Here is a 21,095-nt window from a genome sequence, read left to right as displayed (position 1 = left end):
TTTGCACAGTCTACACCTTTTGGCTAGTACTTTCTTCCTGATCTCCCCCTCTCGCCCTCACCTGGCATACTTTCCCAATGCATCCACTAAGCCCAAGCAAATATCCCCTCTTAATGAAGCCTTCCCAGATCCCCTAGGCAGAGTCAGGAAGGCTTCCTCAGTGTTCTCTACAGCACTTTCTCTCTACCTCTTTCATGACAGTTTTCATGTTGAATTGTAAGCCTTTACTCCAATAGCTTTCCATCTCACTCCAAGTAAAAATCAAAGCTTGGAATCTCTAGCCCTCATTTAAGTAAGTACCATAGCTTATTTACTGGATTCTGATGATTTATTACACTGGCTTCCCAAGGCTGCTCCACCCGTCCCCCGCCCCGCCCCCCATCCCTGGTCCAGGCTATCCCTGGTCCAGCCTCCTCACCCCTTGCAGGTGTTGATTCAAACATCACTGTAGGTGCTATCCTTCTTCACAGTTTTATGCTTCCCCAGAGCACTTATCACCACCTCTCATATTGTTTTATCGCTTATTTATCTCATTCCTTGTCTATCTCCCTCCACAAGAATCAAAGCCCCCAAGAAGAGGGTTTTGTCTGTTCTGTTTGCTGGTGGACCCTCAGTACCTGGAACAAGTTCTGGACCCAGAAGCTGCTCAATAACTATTCTTTTCATGAATGAAATGGCAGTCTCTCTCACCTGCCACTAGACATCTTAAAGGCAAAGATTTGGTTTTATTTGTGCGATTCTAGTATTTACCTGTTGCATACCATATATTCAATAATAATTCGTCTCATGGGTTCCCCCTTGGGGAAACAGGTCAACTCTGGGCTAGGGCAGAGATCAAGAAAAGACCAATTTAACGACCTTTCTGGCTTCCACATCACTTTCCTGCTCCGTCTTCATTACCCAGGATCACTTAGATGAGGTCACATAAGGACTCTGGACTCTCTGTTGAGGGACTAGACATGGTGGTGAAGCATAACAGAGGAAGTATAGAGTGTTTAGAAAGATTTGGTTTTGGCACTTACTAGTCATTTATTGGTATATGTCACTAACAGAGTAAAGTGCCAAGAACTGAGAAGACTTTGCCTGGATTGGGAGGAAGGGGAAAAGCAGTGAGTCAGTGAAGGTGCCATTTTGGGATGTGTATTTTGGAAACCACTGTTGTAACACAGTTTGAGGTGAGGACTCAGTGTGAAGCCTTAATGGAAGGGGTAGGGAGAGGGGTTCCGCGGCGAGTCTGCCACCGAGACGTGAAGTGGTGGTTCTAAGGCTCCTTCCATCTCCGGGACAAGGAGGGAAGGAAGAAAGGGAGGGAGAGGAGAAGGAAAGGAAGGAAGGGAGGGAGGGAGGAAGGGAGGGAGGGAGGAAAGGAAGGAAGGGAGGGAGGGAGGGAGGAAAGGAAGGAAGGGAGGGAGGGAGAGAGGAAGGAAGGGAGGGAGGGAGGGAGGAAAAGGAAAGGAGAGAGGGAGGGAGGGAGGAAGGGAGGGGGAAAGCTAAGTACTCTAGCAAACTATTCTTAAAACACCCAACCAATCACAGTCAACTGAGGCAAACAAACCTTGTCATCTTCCCCTTGACGTCGAGCACCAGTGCCTTCCTTACTGGGCATGCTGGGGTTCCGACCTGAGCTTGCAGAGCGCTGAGCACGTCGGGGCTGCCACGTGGTTCGTGTGAGGAGCGGCCGGGCTCACCCCTGCAGGCGGGGCGGGCGGGGGGCGTGCGCGGGCTGCTCGCGGAGGAGGGGCGGAGGCGGGCCCGAGCTCTCCCCGGCGCCCGGGCCGCGGCGGGAGCGGGGCGGCGGGCATGGCGGAGGCGCGGCCGGGGCCGGCGGCGGGGGCGCAGCTCAACGGGCTGCCCGACCACTCGCCGCTGCTGCAGCCCAGCCTGGCCGAGCTGAGGCGCCGGGCCGGGGAGGCGGGCGCTCGGCCGGCGCGGCGGCCGCTCACCGACGCCTTCCTGCTGCGGTTCCTGCGCGCCCGGGACTTCGATCTGGACCTGGCCTGGCGGGTAAGGGGTTCTCCCCGCCGGGCCGCACCCGGGGGACGGGCCGGGAAGCCGCGGCCGGGCCCGGACCCTCGCCGACGCCCGGCTCGCCGGCCGGACCTCGGCGGGGACGCGGCCCGGGCGCACCGCGCGGCCGGAGCGGGAGCTCTGAGGATTCCCGCGCTGGTCCTTGCAGTTTCTCTGGGTCGTGGAAACGGGAAACCTAGAAAAACGCTGGAGCCTCCTAGGGAGAGGGCCCATTTGACCCCAAGCACTGGAACTCTGCCCTGCACGAGTCTCCCGAACGTATAAAGTTTGGGGGAAATGCCTCACTCTCCGCGGCAGAGCGGGTGAGATAAAAGAAAATGACAGCTGAAAAGTGGGAAGCCTAGAGTTATTCCATCTTAGCAGGTAACTCGACGTTTGGTGGGGGAGATGAAATTGCCAGTAAAACTGAAGATCCAAAGCCAAATCCTAGCAAAAGAGTATTATTAATAGTAACACTGAAGTGTCAAGACGGTAAAGCAGTCCAGAGTGTTTTGAGTGGGAGGATGAGGATGAGGTGCTTCTCTTTTTTTTTTTTTTTTTGCGGTACTCGGGCCTCTCCCTGTTGTGGCCTCTCCCGTTGCGGAGCACAGGCTCTGGACGCGCAGGCTCAGCGGCCATGGCTCACGGGCCCAGCCGCTCCGCGGCATGTGGGATCTTCCCGGACCTGGGCACGAACCCGTGTCCCCTGCATCGGCAGGCGGACCCTCAACCACTGCGCCACCAGGCAAGCCCGGTGCTTCTTTTGTGGCTCCAGGTGTGTTATTACAGCTGGTTGAGAGCAGGGTGGTGGGAAGACAGGAATCAGAAAGAGGGGTACGACCTTGAGTTCTGACACTTTGGACTCAGCATCCTCACCTGTTAAATAACGGTGAAAGGGCCTCCCGCGATGACTGGTTTCCAGGACTGAACATTAACCAGTTTAACGGAACAGGACGTACCCAGCACAGGGCCTGGCACTTAGGAAGCGCTCTGCAGTTGAACTTGATCTAGCCCTTTCTCCAAGTGGCTTGCTCAGTGTCACACGGCGAGCTGGGAGGCAGAGGAAGTATTATAGTGCAGAATCCCAGCTGTCTCAGGATGAGGATTTTTGTTGTTGGTAACTAATTTTTAATTGGAAAAGTAAGAAGTACAGACGGTAAAAAAAAAAAAATCCATAAATAGTAAAGAATGCAAAGTAAGTTCCTAAAAGTAACTTTCTAAGGGAAAAAATTCCTCACCCCAGACCTTAGCTTGCCAGCCTCCTACCCAGTGGCAGTTACTGTTACCTGCCTCTTACCTTTCCAGGTGTAATCTACAGTCACACAAGCATATGTATGTGTTTTACATTTTGCCTTTTTAACATAATTTATCATAGAGATGAATCTGTTTCAGCATGTGTCTTATTCTTTTGGGGGCTGTGTACTATTGCATTGTCTCAATTTCTTATATTAAAATGTATTAACCAGTCTCCTGTATTGGACATAGGAGTTGTCATCAGACATTGGCAATGCTGCTGTGCATGCTGTTCATTCCTTCATTCAATGATTATTTTTTGAATTTCTACAATTTGCTTGGCAGTTCACAAAACACAGAAACCAAGACAAATAGGGTTTCTTCCACATCAGCTGGGTATTCTAGTATGTCTTTGTCATTGTGTCAATACAAAAATAGGAAAATCCTTATAGGGTAAGTTGAACTTGCACAATTGCTGGATGAAATGCAATGTGCATTTTCAGTGTCGATGAATAGACCAACTGTCCTCCAAAGTGTTTGCACTTATTTTATCACTTCTATATTATCAATACATAATGGTGTCTTTCCTCATATTATCACCCATGCTGTGTCACCAAACTTTATGATCTGTGTGCCAACCTGCTAGGAACTGTTTCTCATTATTTTAATAATAATGACGAACTGGTTCTCATTATTATTATAATATGCATTTATTTAATTACAAGTGAGGTTAATCATCTTTCATATATTTAACATTTAAAAATTCCTTTCTAATTAACTGCTTGTTTTGCTATTTTCTTCCACGTTGTTTACATAAAATATAAAACATTTTATTCATATCTTCATGTATTAAAGAAAATAGGCTGTTGTCCTAGTTTGTGGTTCATCTTTTGGCATCGTTAATGCTATTTTCTTTCTGTGAAGAATTTTAAAGTTTTTATGTAATCAAATGTATTGATTTGGTTGTTCTGTGATTGCTTCTAGTTTCATAAGCTCTTCCCTTCTGCAAACTTTTCTCTAGTAATTTATGACTTCTCTTTTTTATGTTGGAGTTGTCGATCTACTGGACTTCATTTTGACATTAAGAATGAAATAGGAGCCTACCTATTTCTTTTCTTTTATCAGATGGCTACTAAGGTGTCCTCATGCTTACTCAGCAGCTACTAGATATGAAGACACAATCTCAGGTCCAATGAAAAGTGTAGCTCTAATGGGGCGTTAAACATTTATAGGTAACTAACAATTACAAGTGTATGATTTACAGATTTCATTTTGGTTACTTTTTTAAAAGTTTTTTTAAATTTTATTTTATTTTTGGCTGCGTTGTGTCTTCGTTGCCACGCGCGGGCTTTTCTCTGGTTGTGGAGCACGGGCTTCTCATTGCGGTGGCTTCTCTTGTTGCGGAGCACAGGCTCTAGGTGCACAGGCTCAGTAGTTGTGGCACATGGGCTTAGTTGCTCCGCGGCATGTGGGATCTTCCCAGACCAGGGCTCGAACCCATGTCCCCTGCATTGGCAAGCGGATTCTTAACCACCAGGGAAGTCCCCATTTTGGTTACTTTTTAAAGTAATGTCTACTATGTATAAAATAGATAACTAATGAGAACCTACTGTATAGCACAGGGAACTCTACTGTTATCTGTGGTGACCTAAATGGGAAGGAAATCTAAAAAAGAGTGGATATATGTGTATGTATAACTGATTCACTTTGCTGTACAGTAGAAACTAACACAACATTGTAAAGCAACTCTACCCCAATTAAAAGAAGTAATGTCTAAATAGAAGATGAAATAAAATTTACCTCCATCCTCTGTGTTGTATATTTTTTTCCTGTATTATTTATTTTCCTGAATTGTTTTCATTGCATCATGTCTTTGAGGAGCTGGCTAGCAGGACTGTGTCCAAATCTACTGGATAGGAATCAAGTTTCTGTGAACCCTTTGCCCTATTTTTCTGCCAACTTGAAAAAGGGACAGTTAAGAGTATGAAACTGTTTTTTTCATTTTCCTCCACAGAGGCAGTTAATTCAGTTTACACTCCTTTATTTAAAATATGAAAGCCCTATCGTTTTAGTGTATGAAGAAACCTTGATAAGTCCCTCAGTTTTAATGAAGTTTCTCATTATTTTAGTTTTTGTATTTGAAGTTATAACAAATTAGTGACTTTGGTGAATTCTAATAGCTTTGGGAGTGCCAGCTACTTTGGTAAGTAGTGTTTACGTGGATTATCTCATTATTTTCTCATTTTAGAAGGAACTGAGATGTAACGAGTAAGTAACTGTCCTAAATCGCCATTATCAAGGGGTAGAGCAAGACTGTGAACTTGAGCTGAACTCAGGGGAGCCTGCACTCTCAAGTGAGCTGTACTTGCCCCATCTGTTTAAAACAACCAACCGTTAACCTCTGTCTGTTCTATATATTCTTGTGAATATACAGAATCTTATCTTTCACAAGTGAATATTCCTCCTTATATTTTTGCTCTATGTGATACGTTTTTTGTTCTTCAATTATTTTTATAGTTTTCCCAAATACTTCAATGTTTTCAAAATTCCACTGACGCTCCCTGCTCATTTCCCACTAAATGCAGCTTCTTTTGTAAAATTCACCGAATCAAGTGTCAGTTTCAGACTCCGCTCTGCTTCTGGTAGCTACTACCCTGAAACAAATGTGTAATTTCTTCCAGTTTAGTTTTCTTACCAACAAAATGGGGTAACAATAGTTACCTCTTAGAATGGTCGAGAGCAGGGATTGAAATGATGCCATTAAACCCCAGAAAAGTGGCACAAATATGGTTGTAATTTTGTTGGAAAGTACACGAAAAATGTAAGGAGAAATCTACTCTGTTACAAAGCAGAGTTAAAATAAGCTGTAACTTTTTATATTTATTTATTGCTAGTGGCGGTACAAAACAGGTGCCTTTCGGTAATGAATATTCACCCACAGGCAGTTTTTTTTCTGCTGTGCACTTTATGTGGTTTGTTGAATTGCTGGGTAGCAGTTTACGTCATTTACATAATTTATTTATGTCAACCAGACTTTTGAAATTATCAGTGGAAAAGTAATAATCAAAGATCCAGGTGTAGAGCCTTCAGTTTGCAAAAGTCAAGTGTCAAAAGTATGAGGGCAATTTGTGCATTTTTATGAAAGTCATTTTTTTCAAGCACGTGGATCCAGCTGGTTTAATCATGTATTAATTTATTCTTTCATTCAACACATTTACCTATCTCCTAAGTGCCCAGCACTCTGCAGAGATCAATAAGCTGAGGAACCTGCCTCTATTCCCTAAAAGATCCCTTTAAAAAATTTTTTTTTAAAATTTATTTTTGGCTGCGTTGGGTCCTCGTTGCTGCGCGGGCTTTCTTTTAGTTGCGGCGAACGGGGGCTACTCTTCGTTGCGGTATGCGGGCTTCTCATTGCGGTGGCTTCTCTTATTGCGGAGCACGGGCTCTAGGTGTCTGGGCTCCAGGAGTTGTGGTGCATGGGCTCAGTAGTTGTGGCTCATGGGCGCTAGAGCACAGGCTCAGTAGTTGTGGCGCACGGGCTTAGTTGCTCCGTGACATGTGGGATCTTCCTAGACCAGGGCTTGAACCCGTGTCCCCTGCATTTGTAGGTGGATTCTTAACCACTGTGCCACCAGGGAAGCCCCAAAACGATCCCTGTTAATGAAGCTATAACTTTTATTATTCCATGGGAAAATAAAATTGTTATTTCTGTATTGGAACTCCTATGCTGCTTCTGGTGTTTTGCTTGAATTAGAATTAAAAGGACTAGTTTTCCATCCGAGGGAACTATGAAAAAAGTAATGAACATTAAAAATGCTAGTAACACTTATTCTGATGCCCCCTAAGACAGGAGAAGGAAGAGAAATTCATCTTATAGAAGAGAATGAATATATCAGGATCTACAAGGTGTCTTTTGTTCTTACTGCTTTTGGAATCTGCTATTTAGGTCACCAATTATTTCTTTGTTGGCAAATTTACTGACTTCTTTTCTTTCTAGCCTCTCTGTTGCATTTAACTCTTAGTAACATTCTCATTTTTTTTTAACAGTTAGGGAAAGTTTCTTAAATGCAGAAATGACAGGGAGGAAGAAAGAGAAACAGAGGGAAACAGTATCAGAGAGAAAGAAGTGAGTAGTAGAGCAGCACAGATGCCTTTCCCTCCCTTCTGTACATTGTGGTGCCAGTTCTCCTGTGGTCCAACCAGATCCTCTCTTCCTCCAGCCACTCCCAGCCGTTGACATCCCCCACGGCTTGGAATTTCACCCTTTACTTGGTTTTTTAAACTTGTTTTTGCAGTTTCTCCTCCAGATCATGACTACTTCGTGATTACAGTTCTCGTGTTCATTCCAGTGACTCAAATACAAAATTTGTCCTTTCCTTTCATCTGAACTTTGATTCCATGTTGCTAATAGATCTCTTTAAACTCAAAACAAATATACTGTCGTTTTAGCAAAACTGAGAATGCTGAAAATCATGGAAAGGTAAATTGAAATATAATAAATTTTAACTGTATAATTTGATGTCAGTATTCTCCACAATACACTGACAATGTTTGTATTATTTGTAAATGCAGAGTAACCATTAGTGGTGTTTTTTGGGGGGAAATAAAAGAAAATGCGGTGCTTTCAAACCATATTTTGCCAAGACCTAATATCCAGGCAGACTGTTCCACAGGCTCTCCGAGTGCATACCACTGTTAACAAAGTCCATTTTTGTTGTTTTCTGTTAGTACGGTATAGAAATGTTCCTTTGTATCTTTTTTCTAGGAGAAAAAATAAAAGCCAAAAATTTTTAGTTATCTTTAATATAAACCTGCACTAAAAACTTGGATGAGCAATTAATCTAAATAACTTTCCCTATTAAGAGAACAGCAAGGCTGACTACCACTCCTTATGCCCATGTATGCTTTACCCAGAGCCCTGCAAGACACATGTTGAGAAAACATGACTCAGAGCAGTTAAATACATGCCAAGACCGAATGGATAGTAGGTGGTGGAGTCAAAGGTTCCCTGAAGCAGCAGCAGCCTGCGAATCAAGCTCTTCACTACATAGCATGACCTGTATGATCCAGTTGTCACCAGCCGGTGAGGTGCAAAGAGAGCAGGGATTTTATTCTGCCCACTGCTATACCTCAAGGGCCTCACTAAGTGTGTGGAACGTTGCAGATGCTCAAAAACATTTGTAGAGTTAATTCATCTGACTGATTCCTTTTCTTCCTTATTCACAAAGACTAAAAGGTGGATGTTTCAGCCTTCTATTGCTAAGTAACAAACCAACCCCGAATTTAGTGGCTTAAACCACGGCTGTTTATTGTAATGTGCCACTTTGGGCAGGGCTCAGTGGGGATGGTTCGTCTGTGCTCCACGTTGCATGAGAAGGGACCATGGCTGAGGTCAGGCTATCTGAGATGGCCTCTCATTGTCCAGGGCCCCTCTCTGCAGAGATTCATTATTTAATAATCCTACGTGGTGTCTGGATCCCAAAAAGCAAAAAGAGAAGGTCTCAGGCTTCTTAACCAAGCACCGTGTCACTTCCATCAAAGCGAGACACGAGGCCAGCTCAGCTTCAAGAGGAAGGAATCAAATGGACTCCACCTGCCGGTGGAAGGAATGATGTGCACACCAGGAGGGGAGGCATCGTTGACAGCTATCTTTGGGAGACTCTTTACCACAGGAGACAAATAAAAATTCCTCAACTTTGAATTTGTGACTCACTCCTATCACCTGAGATCCGGCATGAAGTGTGCTTTTAGCTTTTACAGCTAAAAAGATACCCCGGGTTAGAATCCTGACATAATACATGGCGAGGGCCCTACATCATGCCAAGACTTTCCTATCGCTCTTACAAAATGCTTACCATGTATGCTGTCTGTGGATAAGTTTTATTTTATTTTCCAGTTACTAAAAAACTACTATAAGTGGAGAGCAGAATGTCCAGAAATCAGTGCAGATCTCCATCCTAGAAGCATTCTTGGCCTTCTGAAGGCCGGCTACGTCGGCGTCCTGAGAGCCCGAGACCTCACTGGCAGCAAAGTTCTGATTTACAGAATTGGTAGGTCACCCACAGCACGTCCTCTTTTTCATTTTTCTTGACCGCCATATCGGAAGCTTCCATGAGTTCATAGTTAAGAATTTAGCTTTTTTTTTTTTTTTTTTTTTTTTTTTCGGTACGCGGGCCTCTCACTGCTGTGGCCTCTCCCGTTGCGGAGCACAGGCTCCGGACACACAGGCTCCGCGGCCATGGCTCGCGGGCCCAGCCGCTCTGCGGCATGTGGGATCCTCCGGGATCGGGGCACGAACCCGTGTCCCCCGCATCGGCAGGCGGACTCCCAACCACTGCGCCACCAGGGAAGCCCAAGAATTTAGCTTTTTAGGTTTTAACTTGGGTTTCATTTAGTCTTTAAAAAAATTTTTTTTTTAATTTTAATTTTTTATATTTTCTTGGCTGCACTGTGTGGCATGTGGAATCTTAGTCCCCCAGCCAGGGATTGAACCCACGCGCCTTGCATTGGAAACCTGGAGTCTGAACCACTGGACTGCCAGGGACATCCCTCATTTAGTCTTTAAGGTCCCCCAAATATAATAAAACTGGCCGTTGTGAGAAAATTATCCCAAACCAATGAAAATCCTACTTCCATTCTTCCACACAGTTAACTATATAAAATAAGAGGAAAAGAAAACAGAGAAGACAAATAGGTGGAAAAGGTAAAAAAGATCAAGGTAAAGTGTTTCAAAAATTCAAATAAGAATTCTGAACCATAATAATACAAGCTCCATGAGAGCATAGATTTTGTCTGTGTTCTGTTCGCTGAGGTTTCCCAAGCACCGAAACCAGGGCGTGGCACATGGTAGGTATTTATGAGATATTTTTGGAGTGAGTGACAGTGAACGGTGGTTGGGTCCTGCCCCAGGCTGAGGAGCGAGGGGCTCATTCTCCAGGCGGAGGAAGGGGCTGTGGGAAGCAGCACCCAGGCAAGCGTTAAAGAACCCCTGTTCCACGTTCCCCTCTTTCTTTTCACTGCTTCCTCTTTTCACCCCTAGGTCTTCCTAGTGTTTCCTGGAGGCTGGACACCTATAACTTTTGCCCCTCCCTTCGACCTGTGTGTAATTAAAAATGGCACAAAACAGAGGATTCACACTGTCCCCAGCATCCTTTCCTGGCCCGGTTGGAATGACAAAGATAACCAACATTTCATGAGCAGAATCTTATGAATTATCCTCTTACAGAAACGTTCACATCTGTAAATATTCTAGGGAACTTAAAGATATTTATAGATTTGCTTTTCCTGCCTGCTTATAGATAAGATACCTGCCTATAACTCAGCCCTTGGCTGTCTTGCAAGAAGATCCTGCATTTAGTTCTTGAAAAGGTAGCAGAAGACTAAGAAGAATGATTCTGTTTTTCTGCTCCAGCTTCTGTGTCAAATACAACTGGGTTAATCGTGACGTCGTTGTCTGTAAACCAGACGTTACAAGTGCTCTTCTGCCCTGTCGTTGCCTCACCGGTGTTATAGGAAGTTGCATGAGGTTCCCGAGTTCCTGAGGGGTAGAGTTGCCAGATTCAGCGAAGTATCTGTGTTTTATGTAGCAAGTGAAACTGTTTTATAAAAACTACAGTGTCCAGTTACATTTGAATTTCAGGTAAACAATGAATAATTTTTTTTAGTATGCATGGGGCATACTTAGACTAAAAAAATATATCCAGTTTATCTGAAATTCAGCTTTAATTGGGCTTCTTATATTTTATCTGGCAACCCTACTCAGGGGTCCCAGGAGCACAAGAAGGAAACCTACAGGTGATTCCTTCTGCGAGTATCCTGGCTCTGCACGCCTGGCTGGAGGTTTTTTGGGGTTTGCTCATGTTAAGAAGTAAAAATGAGACCTTAATAGTGAAAAAGCAAATGTGCTACTTTGATCAGAAACACCTTAAATAATAGAAGTCAACAGTCTTCTATTGTTTAGCGAGGGCCTCTTTTTTTTTTAACATCTTTACTGGAGTATAATTGCTTTACAATGGTGTGTTAGTTTCTGCTTTATAACAAAGTGAATCAGCTGTACATATACATATATCCCCATATCTCCTCCCTCTTGCATCTCCCTCCCACCTTCCCTATCCCACCCCTCTAGGTGGTAAAAAAAGCACCGAGCTGATCTCCCTGTAGCGAGGGCCTCTTGCAGTTCTTAATTTATAAGTGTACTGTTTAACTCAAAGAGATTTTAAAATCAAGAAAACATATCAGTTTAGTGACGGTCGGACAGGAGAGTATGCAGCAAATCTTCTGAGTGTTATGTAGACTAACATGTTACTCCAGGGCGGAAGGAGAAACTCAGAAGAGTTTTATGAGTAAAATGAAAGAATAGGATAAATTTATATTTATAAATTTTCTAAATTTAATTGAATTAATGGGAGGAACTAAAAAAAAGGAAATCTGTGGTAGAGCTTTTTGGGTAGAACGTTAGCATAACTCCTTCCCTGGTACCATCTCTGTGCAGTGTAAGCAGTGAAAATGCACAGAACCTTTTCCTCCAGTCCAGCAGGACAACCCAAGGTGAAACTAAATGTTTGCCATTATTGGCCTATAAGCCAAAGGATTTAATTTTATGCCTTTTGAGACTCACTACTGTACTACAGCAGCAAAAGTAAAATTTAGCAGCGAGCATTGTTTTGACTGGCTTGGTTCTCAGGAACACAGGTTCTAGGGCATGCTGCCTGGGTCGGAATCCCAGCTCTGCTACGTCTAACTACATGGAAAGCTGTGCAGCTATAATTCCACCTTCTCATCTGTCAAATGGGCATAGCAGAAACTTTCCTCATAGGGTTGCTGTGAGCATTAAATCTTGCAATACAGTATATATAAAATATAATTAGAAAATTACCTGGTATGTACTAAGCACTCAATAAATGTTAGATAGTTGCTGGAGAAGGAATTAAGAATGTACAGCAATTGTTTCTTTTGCCTTAAAGGAGCTTAGAGTCTAGACCAGCAATGTCCAGTAGAACTTTCTATGATGGTGAAATTGTTCTCAGTAGCTACTAGCCGCATATAGCTGTTGAGCACTTGAAATGTGGCTTGCAACTAAGAAGCTGAATTTTTATTTTATTTACTGTTAATTATTTTGAATGTTAATTAATTTAAATTTACATAGCCACATATGGCTAATGGCTACTATTTGGACAGCACAGGTCTAGACAACTATGCTGGTGGGCTCAGAAATTTAGGTCAGTCACTATTTTCTGAACTGCAGACTTTCAGTCATTCTGTTTATATTTTGCACCATTGTAGCTTTCAGCCAGTGTCTGAAGTCATACAGTATACGTGAACTGGTTTATCCATGGATTGATTATTCAAATTCTTACCAGGAATCTGAGGCTTTTAAAAATAAAGGGCAATTCCATTGTACCTTTCTAGGAATACCTCTAATTATCCCTTCTCTTTCTTCATCTCTAGATTTTTCCTTGCTATTACACACTATCCATTAACATTTAAATCTGTTAGGAGCAGCCATCCAAAAGCTCCTTAATCCCGTAAGACCCTCCAGCCTCCACCCTAGCCGTCTCCCCACACCTCTCATTCTCAGCCACATTTTTAGAGTTAGTTATGTTCACCATCCACATTTTCTCACAGGTCCTCTCAACGCCCCCTGGTCTGGTTTCACTGCCACCTCTCTGGTGAAATGACCTTAGCAAATCATCGGTGACCTTTTCACCAAATCTAATGGATGTGTTTAGTGCTATTTCACTTGACCTCTTTACATAGCAAACCTCTTCCTCTTTTTTGAGGTATCTGCCTCCCTTCTCTGACGCCACATTCTCCTAGTGTTTTCCTCCAACTTAACTGTTTCTTCTTAGTCTCCTTTGCTGGCACTATGTATTCTACTGTAAATTCCGAAATTCCTTAGGACATTGGCCGCAGCCTCCTCTTCTTGAGCTACTTACCTCTCTACCATAACAGAGAGAAACATAAGTCCCTGGTACTCCCTGCTATAGACCTATAAACACAGAAACTCTGAGATTTGTATCTTCATCCCCATTACCTCTTTGTCCCCAAAGCTCCATACGACCAGTTCCCTATCTCAGCTGTATCCGACTGGACATCTCACAGTCACCGTTCTAAAGTGTTCAAAACTGCCCATGATCCTTCCTTCCTAACACTTTTCTTCCAGTGTTTCCTGTCTCAACAAATGGTACCACCATTCTACCCAGTTGTTCAAGCCAGAAACTTTGGTATTTTTAGAATTTTATCGTTCCTTAGTCATGAATCTTTTTTTTTTTTTTTTAACCCTTCATCTTGTTAGGTATTGCATGAACCTTGTAATCTGAAGATTTGCATCTTTGTCCAGCTTTGGAACAATTTTCTCTTCCGTTACTATTCCTTTCTCCTCTGTTCCCTGTTCTCTGTACTTTTGCCTTCCAGAACTCTAATTAGTTGGATTTTGAAACTTCTGGATCTAGCTGCATGTCTGTTAACTTTTTATTCATACATATTGACTCCTGGGTCTTCTGTGTTGAGATTGAGAGACTTCCTCAGCTTATGTTCCAAACTATTATTCACTCGTTGGCTGTGTCTTTTCTGACATTTATCCCATCAACTGAGATTTGCTTGAAGTGTCATCTTTTTATTTCCAACATCTCAACTGATTCTTTTTCATAATAGCCTGTTCTTATGACAATAGCCTATGGTATCTTTTTTTCCTCACTGAAACAATTTTGTTTCTTTTAATGTTTCTTGCTTTATTAGCTGTTTCCTTCCGTTTTAGTGCCTTTGTCTATTGAATTTGGATCCTCTCTTCTTTGTGTGTCTGTGTCTTTAAAACTATTAAAATTCTTAGTGGTTGAATATCTTTTTTAAAGATCACCTGCTTGCCTATCCATTACTGTCAATTTTGCATGACGTGGCCTGCCCCAGGACTGATGGGGGAGGGGAGAGGACAAGAACTCAGTAGCTCCTCTTCTTAGCACAGGTATTCCTTGTTTTTCCTGGGTGTGGGGAGCTGGCTACCCGAGTGCTTCCCTGACTCAGCTTTCCGAGCACACACTACTGTTCTAGCCTATATGGACGTGCCTCTCCTACACGGAGGGTGTCAGAGAGACCCACCTGCCTGTCTACTCCTCGCACATTTCCCTTAGCGGCAGCCTCTGTGGTTACGATGGGGCCGTAGCTATTCTTCATAATCCAGAGCCTTGCTTTTCCCATTTGCAATACCTTCGAGCGTGGAGCATACCCAGAGGCATTCCCACCTTCAGCCACAGCTCCATCCTGCATATTTTGGGCTGTAGTTTCCTCTGGCCATCAAATCCAGGCTGCATTTATTCTCTTATTTTCTCCATGCTCTTAAGAATCTGTTCTTTGCTAGGGATTGGAGGGAGGGAGGGAGGGAGACACAGGCACGTGTTCTTGGACCACCAATTTGATCTGTTACTCAATTCATGATCTTTGTACGTGTTTTATTTCTATTGATCCTTTAAGTCTAAAAAGAATTCGTTTCCTTTTGTAAATCTTTCTGATTCTTTACACAGTGCTGAGATATGATTTTTTACATTTTTTTTTTTTTTTAGCACACTGGGACCCAAAAGTTTTCACAGCTTATGATGTGTTTCGTGTAAGTCTAATCACATCCGAGCTTATTGTACAGGAGGTAGAAACACAACGGAATGGAATCAAGGCTGTCTTTGATTTGGAAGGCTGGCAGTTTTCTCATGCTTTCCAAATTACTCCATCTGTAGCCAAGAAGATTGCTGCTGTTCTTACAGTAAGTGTGTATTTTAACTGTTTGGGATAATACTTCCAAATAAGAGATACAAATTTAGTTATACGTTAAAGAGAAGGGATAGTACATTTATTAGAAAATTAAATAAAATTTTAGAAATGATACATAGAATTCAATAACGGTAAGAGGAAGTAAAGTGTTATTAATTTAAAAAGAAAGAATGTTGCAACAAACTGTGAAAATATGTTCAAAATTTCTAACCACAGAATTCATATATTTAAACAATAATGTGGTGATTTTATCTTTCAGTCACTAAAATTTTCTTCCTAAATTAAAAATTGACTCAAAAAATAATATTTATAACAATGATACAACAAAATGTCATGTAGGTTTTGGTTGGTACAGATTGATACAGTTCTTTCCGGGAAAAAAAAAAAGTTTTAAAAATGGCCATCACCTTTGACCCAGTAATCCTGCTTTTGGAAACCTAGCCAAGGAATAATCTTAAATATAGCAAAGACTTTGTGTAGAATAATAATAGCTTACTGTGTGCCAGGTATTTTGCTAAGTGTTTCAAGTGCATTACCACTTAATGGCTACACCAAAGCTTATGACATATGACTATTAATTTTTCCATTTTACAAATTATTTTACTATGTCAGAGAGGTGACATAGCAATGCCCAAGCTTACACATTTTGTCAGCAGTGAAACAGGGATTCCAATCTAGGATATCTGAAGATAAAAGCTGTACTTAGAACCACCATTGCTTCTATTCGTAAAGATAGTTACTATAGCATCAATTTTTTAAAAATAAATTTATTTATTTTATTTATTTTTGGCTGTGTTGGGTCTCCGTTGCTGCGCGCGGGCTTTCTCTAGTTGCGGCGAGCGGGGTCTACTCTTCGTTGCGGTGCGCGGGCTTCTCTTTGCGGTGGCTTCTCTCGTTGTGGAGCACGGGCTGTCGGTGCACGGGCTCAGTAGTTGTGGCACATGGGCTTAGTTGCTCTGCGGCATGTGGGATCTTCCCGGACCAGGGATCGAACCCATGTCCTCTGCATTGGCAGGTGGATTCTCAGCCACTGCACCACCAGGAAAGCCCCCTATAGCATCAATTTTTATAGAAGAAAATTAGAAACAGCTTATTTGTCCAGAAATAGGAAAAGGGTTACTTAAATAATGGTACATCCATTTGATGGATTATAGCATCAATATTAAAGCTCACAATGTTTACAAAAATTGTATTATGTCAGTGAAACAAAACGGGGTGCAAATTATTTAGAGAGCATATTAGCAATTATGTTTAAAATAAAATTATTCATAGAAAGAACCTGAAAGGAAAAGTCACAATTGATAACACATCTCTAAAAGCTATGTGCAGAAAAAAAAAAAAAAAGTTTTACATGAAAGAAACTTGGCAGGAAAAATCTCTATATTAACAACACATCTTTGGGTAGGGAAACTACTGATGAGGTTTTTCTTTGAACCCTTAACATTTTAAACCTTAGAAAAAAGCCGATATTACTTTGATGTGAAAGACTTATACCCGTGTCAAAAGTTTAAAAGTGTGTTTATTGTACTATTCTTTCAAATTTTATGAAAGTTTGAGTTTTCTTCCTCAAAATAAAAATTTGAGGGGAAAGGTTAAATATCCAAATGACTCATTGATTTTTCAAAAGCACATTTATATGCGATTGGGGAAGATATTTTCTGTGTCCTGCTTATGAAAGATGCAGGTATTTCTTAAAATACTTTGCCTAAACTACAAGGTGAAACCCTTTTAGAGACCTTTTCTTAATCTAGGGACAGTGAACTATAAAGCAGGCTATTGTGTTGATGGAATAATTTTGAAAATAAAATCACACTTTAGGTGTTGCTGTAAGTTTAGCAAGTGTTCAAAGAAGGGGCTTGTCGATAGGATTACATATTGATTTATGCTTTGTTATTAACAAGACATTTTCTTTATTTTCAAAGGATTCCTTTCCATTAAAAGTTCGTGGTATCCATTTGATAAATGAGCCAATAATTTTCCATGCTGTCTTTTCCATGGTTAAACCATTTCTGACTGAAAAAATTAAGGAACGGGTAAGTAAAACATATCCAAGTCACTATTCTTCTGTACCAAATGTTCCACTCCTTTGTTATTTAAAAATTGCTCTCTTGGGGCTTCCCTGGTGGCGCAGTGGTTGGGAGTCCGCCTGCCGATGCAGGGGACACGGGTTCTTGCCCCGGTCCGGGAGGATCCCACGTGCCGCGGAGCCGCTGGGCCCGTGAGCCATGGCCGCTGGGCCTGCGCGTCCGGAGCCTGTGCTCCGCAACGGGAGAGGCCACGACGGTGGGAGGCCCGTGTACCGCAAAAAAAAAAAAAAAAAAAAAAAAAAAAATTGCTCTCTTATTTCCACCCCTCCCCCAACACACACAGCATTGTCCCAGTGTTTTGAATATTTATCTAACAACCCAACTACTTTTATAAAATTTCTTTTTAGTTTTGAAAAATCAAGTTAGTGAGGCTGTGGAAAAACTGGACCTCTAACACATGGCTGGTGAAACTGCAAAATGATGTATTCCCTATAGGGGGCAGTGTGGTCATAGTTATCAAAATTACAGGCTTCACATTTCTGGGATTTTTATCCTACAGATATACATGCTCATAAACAAAATTACATACACAAGGGGATTCATCGTAGCAAAATATTGGAAACCACCCAGTTTTCATCACGAGGGAACTGGTTAAATAAACTGTGATGAATCTACACAATGGAACACAGTCAGATTTGCAGGATGTATTGTGAAGGGAAATGAGAATAGTGTTTATACTATCTTTTGTATAAAAAGGGAAGAAATCAGAATCTATAGTTATATTCGCATAAAAGTTATTTTTAAAGGATATGCAAGGAAACAACCAAAGTGGTTACCTGTATGGAACAAAAGAGAGGTATGGATGGGGTAGCTGAGGATATGGTTGGGAGCAAGACATCTCACTATGGATTTTTTATCTTGTTTTGATTTCTAGCCGTGTGAATGTATTATCTATGTAAATAATAAATATGCTTAGACATGTGTAACTGAAAACCATAGTACCCAAGGTATGTGACTTAATGTCATGTTAGTTAAAGCAAATAGATTTGATGTTTTTTTTAAAATTTATTTATTTTATTGATTTATTTTTGGCTGCGTTGGGTCTTCGTTGCGGTGCACGGGCTTCTCATTGTGGTGGCTTCTCTTGTTGCAGAGCATGGGCTCTAGGCATGTGGGCTTCAGTAGTTGTCATACAGGCTCAGTAGTTGTGGCTTGCAGGCTCAGTAGTTGTGGCTTGCTGGCTCTAGAGCACAGGCTCAGCAATTGTGGCGCACGGGCTTAGTTGCTCCACGACGTGTGGGATCTTCCCAGACCAGGGATCGAACCCGTGTCCCCTGCATTGGCAGGAGGATTCTCAACCACTGCGCCACCAGGGAAGCCCGATTTGATGTTTTTTACCTATCTTGCGGAGTCTTATCTCAGGTGAATATCTAATATTACTTGGGATTTTTCAAGAGTTGACAATAGAGTGTGAGCTCCCAAACTGGCAACCACTCTTCTGCATGAATCTGTAGAGGATAATTTTTAGAGCATTTATTTAGACAAACGTTGGCAACATCTAATGCATGAACACAAACAGGTTTTAAAGGCTTTGACAATTTAAATCTCAAAAACTAATGTGAGTGATAATAGCATATTTGGAATGTTACAAAGTATATTCTTTCATACTAAGAAAGTGTAACATCTTGCATCTGGTCAGAAAATGATGACCCTAGAGCTTCTTTTGAGGTTTTCCAGTAGGTATTTCTGTCTGTCTTCAAGAAGAACCGCCCCTCTGGAAGATTCTTTTATTCTTATAAAAGCCGGGTTCTTTTGTTTATTCTTTTTTTCCTCTCTTCAGTATAGCTTGACAGTAGCTGGCCATCTTCTGTTGAACGCTGACAGACATAAAAATAAGTATTTCTATTTTGGGTTATATTCTGGACCAAAAAACGAATACAACAATAAACTGAACCTAATAAACAGGAGACATGAGCAAGAAGCGAAGAAAAATTTTAAATTGAGAAGTGAAGCATTTCAATGAAAGTTAATTGACATGAAACAGACTTGCCAAAATGGGGAGGGCAGGGAGGACCAAATCTAGCCACTTTCTCTCTTTAAACATTTTGGCAGTACTCTATGAATGATTTTATTTCTCCCTTCCTGAAGAGATAGTTGAATTTCTTTTCAATTAGCTGGTAATATTTTAAACATTTCAGAAAAAAATCAAGGATTGGGACTGCAAGGTTCCTGAGTTCAAAAAACTTGTTTCATTCATCTTTCAGTTTTCATATCCTAAGCACATAGTAGGTGCTTATTAAATGATTGTTTAATGTACAGATGAATCCTAGCAGATGAATAAAGATATTTATGTATTTATTTTTAACAAGATGTGCTTTTTTTTTTTTTTTTTTTTTCTTTTTGCGGTATGCGGGCCTCTCACTGTTGTGGCCTCTCCCGTTGCGGAGCACAGGCTCCGGATGCGCAGGCCCAGCGGCCATGGCTCACGGGCCCAGCCGCTCCGCGGCATATGGGATCCTCCCAGACCGGGGCACGAACCCGTATCCCCTGCATCGGCAGGCGGACTCTTAACCACTGCGCCACCAGGGAGGCCCCACAAGATGTGCTTTTAATCAAAGGTTCCAAGTCTTTATTTTAACTTCAGGACATTATATGATCAATTTTTATAGTTTAAAATGTTCAAAAACTTAAAGTTCTCAACCATCATAATTTCTCTTAATTTTTTATTAGCCAAGACTATCTGTCAACTGTACCACATAAATTATTCCCTGCGTACCTGATTGTGTGCTCAAATATATGCTTTTATTTAATATGAACTAATAAAAGGAAGAACATTTTTATCATCTACAGAACCATCCCAGGATATTCGATCTTTTGCTAAGAATCGCCTGTACATTAGGGAATAGAATGTATAAAATTATTTTATCTAGAGTTTTAAAAATCTACTTTTGAAAGAAAAAAGAATAGCTTTTTGTAAATATTGTATAGTTATAAGGATGCAAATGTAAGAAAACAGTAAGATGATCAGATTCATAAGCAGTACAATCTAAACATAAGTAAAATTATTAGCTTCATAAGCAGAGGAATAAAGGATGTATCAATAGTATCTATACATGCACTCCTATCTTACAAGTGATGAGAGCACCTTATCTTACAGTGTTGATTTTCCATTCGAAATGCATCTGATATACTGAGAGGCAGAGGCCATACCTTCTAAAACATTTTGGCTGTTTCAGATTCATATGCATGGGAACAATTACAAACAAAGGTTACTTCAGCATTTCCCAGACATTCTTCCAGTGGAATACGGTGGTGAAGAATACTCCATGGAGGACATTTGTCAGGAGTGGACAAATTTTATAATGAAGTCTGAAAATTATCTCAGCAGCATTTCACAGACCGTTAAAGGAGAAGAAGTTATTTAATGTGAAAGACTTCCTAATTAAAAATACATGAGTAAGATCCTACCTGGTTATATGAATGAAAGAAAAAGAATTATTAAACTAATGCTTTTCCGATTTTTTTCAATGTAAAAATCTTCTAACTTGAGCAACATGGGTATTTGGGAAATTTCCTTACTTTTTAAATATCTTTTCTTTACCTTTAAAGTAATTAAATATTATTATACCTTAAAAGCATAAAAGAGGTTCCTGATTTTTGCACTTGGAAGAAAGTTATCTCTAAAGTATCTTTTCATGCGCACTTTGGTGTGTTTCTCAAAAGTTTTATTTTAAACAATTTTTCTGGTCACACTGGTTTGATTATAAATGAATAAATAGTCCACTGAAAAGAAATATTAGCACAAATCAACTGATTATAAAAATCTATTCATACTCATTTTGGGTGCGTGTCAGATAGACTATAATTCAGATTAAAATCTGAATACAGTTTTATATAGTTATTTCTGTGGGCCAGCAAGGTAGTTCACCTCAGGGAAATTCTATTTTACCATATTTGCACAATAGAAACTTTTGATTGAAGGGTCTGTATGCCATAAACTCTTATGTGTAGCATCAATAGGTCTCTATGAAATTATTCATGTTGATACAGTTAACTACATAGAGATTCAGA

At 41.2% G+C, this 21,095-nt stretch overlaps 1 protein-coding gene across 2 annotated transcripts; it reads left to right on the top strand.

The window, feature by feature from the left end:
* The first annotated feature begins 1,800 nt into the window (after positions 1 to 1,800).
* On the top strand, positions 1,801 to 20,449 carry TTPA (alpha tocopherol transfer protein). Of its 2 annotated transcripts, XM_060115990.1 has the most exons (5): positions 1,801 to 2,004; positions 9,137 to 9,290; positions 14,796 to 14,989; positions 16,920 to 17,030; positions 20,261 to 20,449. In XM_060115990.1, the coding sequence occupies exons 1-5, from the start codon at positions 1,801 to 1,803 to the stop codon at positions 20,447 to 20,449; spliced, it is 852 nt and encodes a 283-aa protein (XP_059971973.1). The 2 variants fall into 2 exon arrangements, with proteins under 2 accessions (XP_059971973.1, XP_059971974.1); XM_060115991.1 differs by lacking the exons at positions 14,796 to 14,989; positions 16,920 to 17,030 and having other exon boundaries at positions 20,261 to 20,340.
* The last annotated feature ends 646 nt before the right edge of the window (positions 20,450 to 21,095 follow it).

This window comes from Mesoplodon densirostris, chromosome 13, assembly GCF_025265405.1.
Source record: "Mesoplodon densirostris isolate mMesDen1 chromosome 13, mMesDen1 primary haplotype, whole genome shotgun sequence".
Taxonomy (NCBI): Eukaryota; Metazoa; Chordata; class Mammalia; order Artiodactyla; family Ziphiidae; genus Mesoplodon; species Mesoplodon densirostris.
The sequence above is the reverse complement of the archived record's forward strand: the minus strand, read 5'-3'. Positions and strand labels throughout refer to the sequence as shown.

Bases quoted from the DNA above. Each gene is read 5' to 3' on its own strand.
- TTPA (XM_060115990.1), top strand. From the start codon at position 1,801: ATGGCGGAGGCGCGGCCGGGGCCGGCGGCGGGGGCGCAGCTCAACGGG. The intron at 2,005-9,136 runs GTAAGGGGTTCT...TTTATTTTCCAG, and splicing joins ATCTGGACCTGGCCTGGCGG to TTACTAAAAAACTACTATAA. The intron at 17,031-20,260 runs GTAAGTAAAACA...TGGCTGTTTCAG, and splicing joins CTGAAAAAATTAAGGAACGG to ATTCATATGCATGGGAACAA.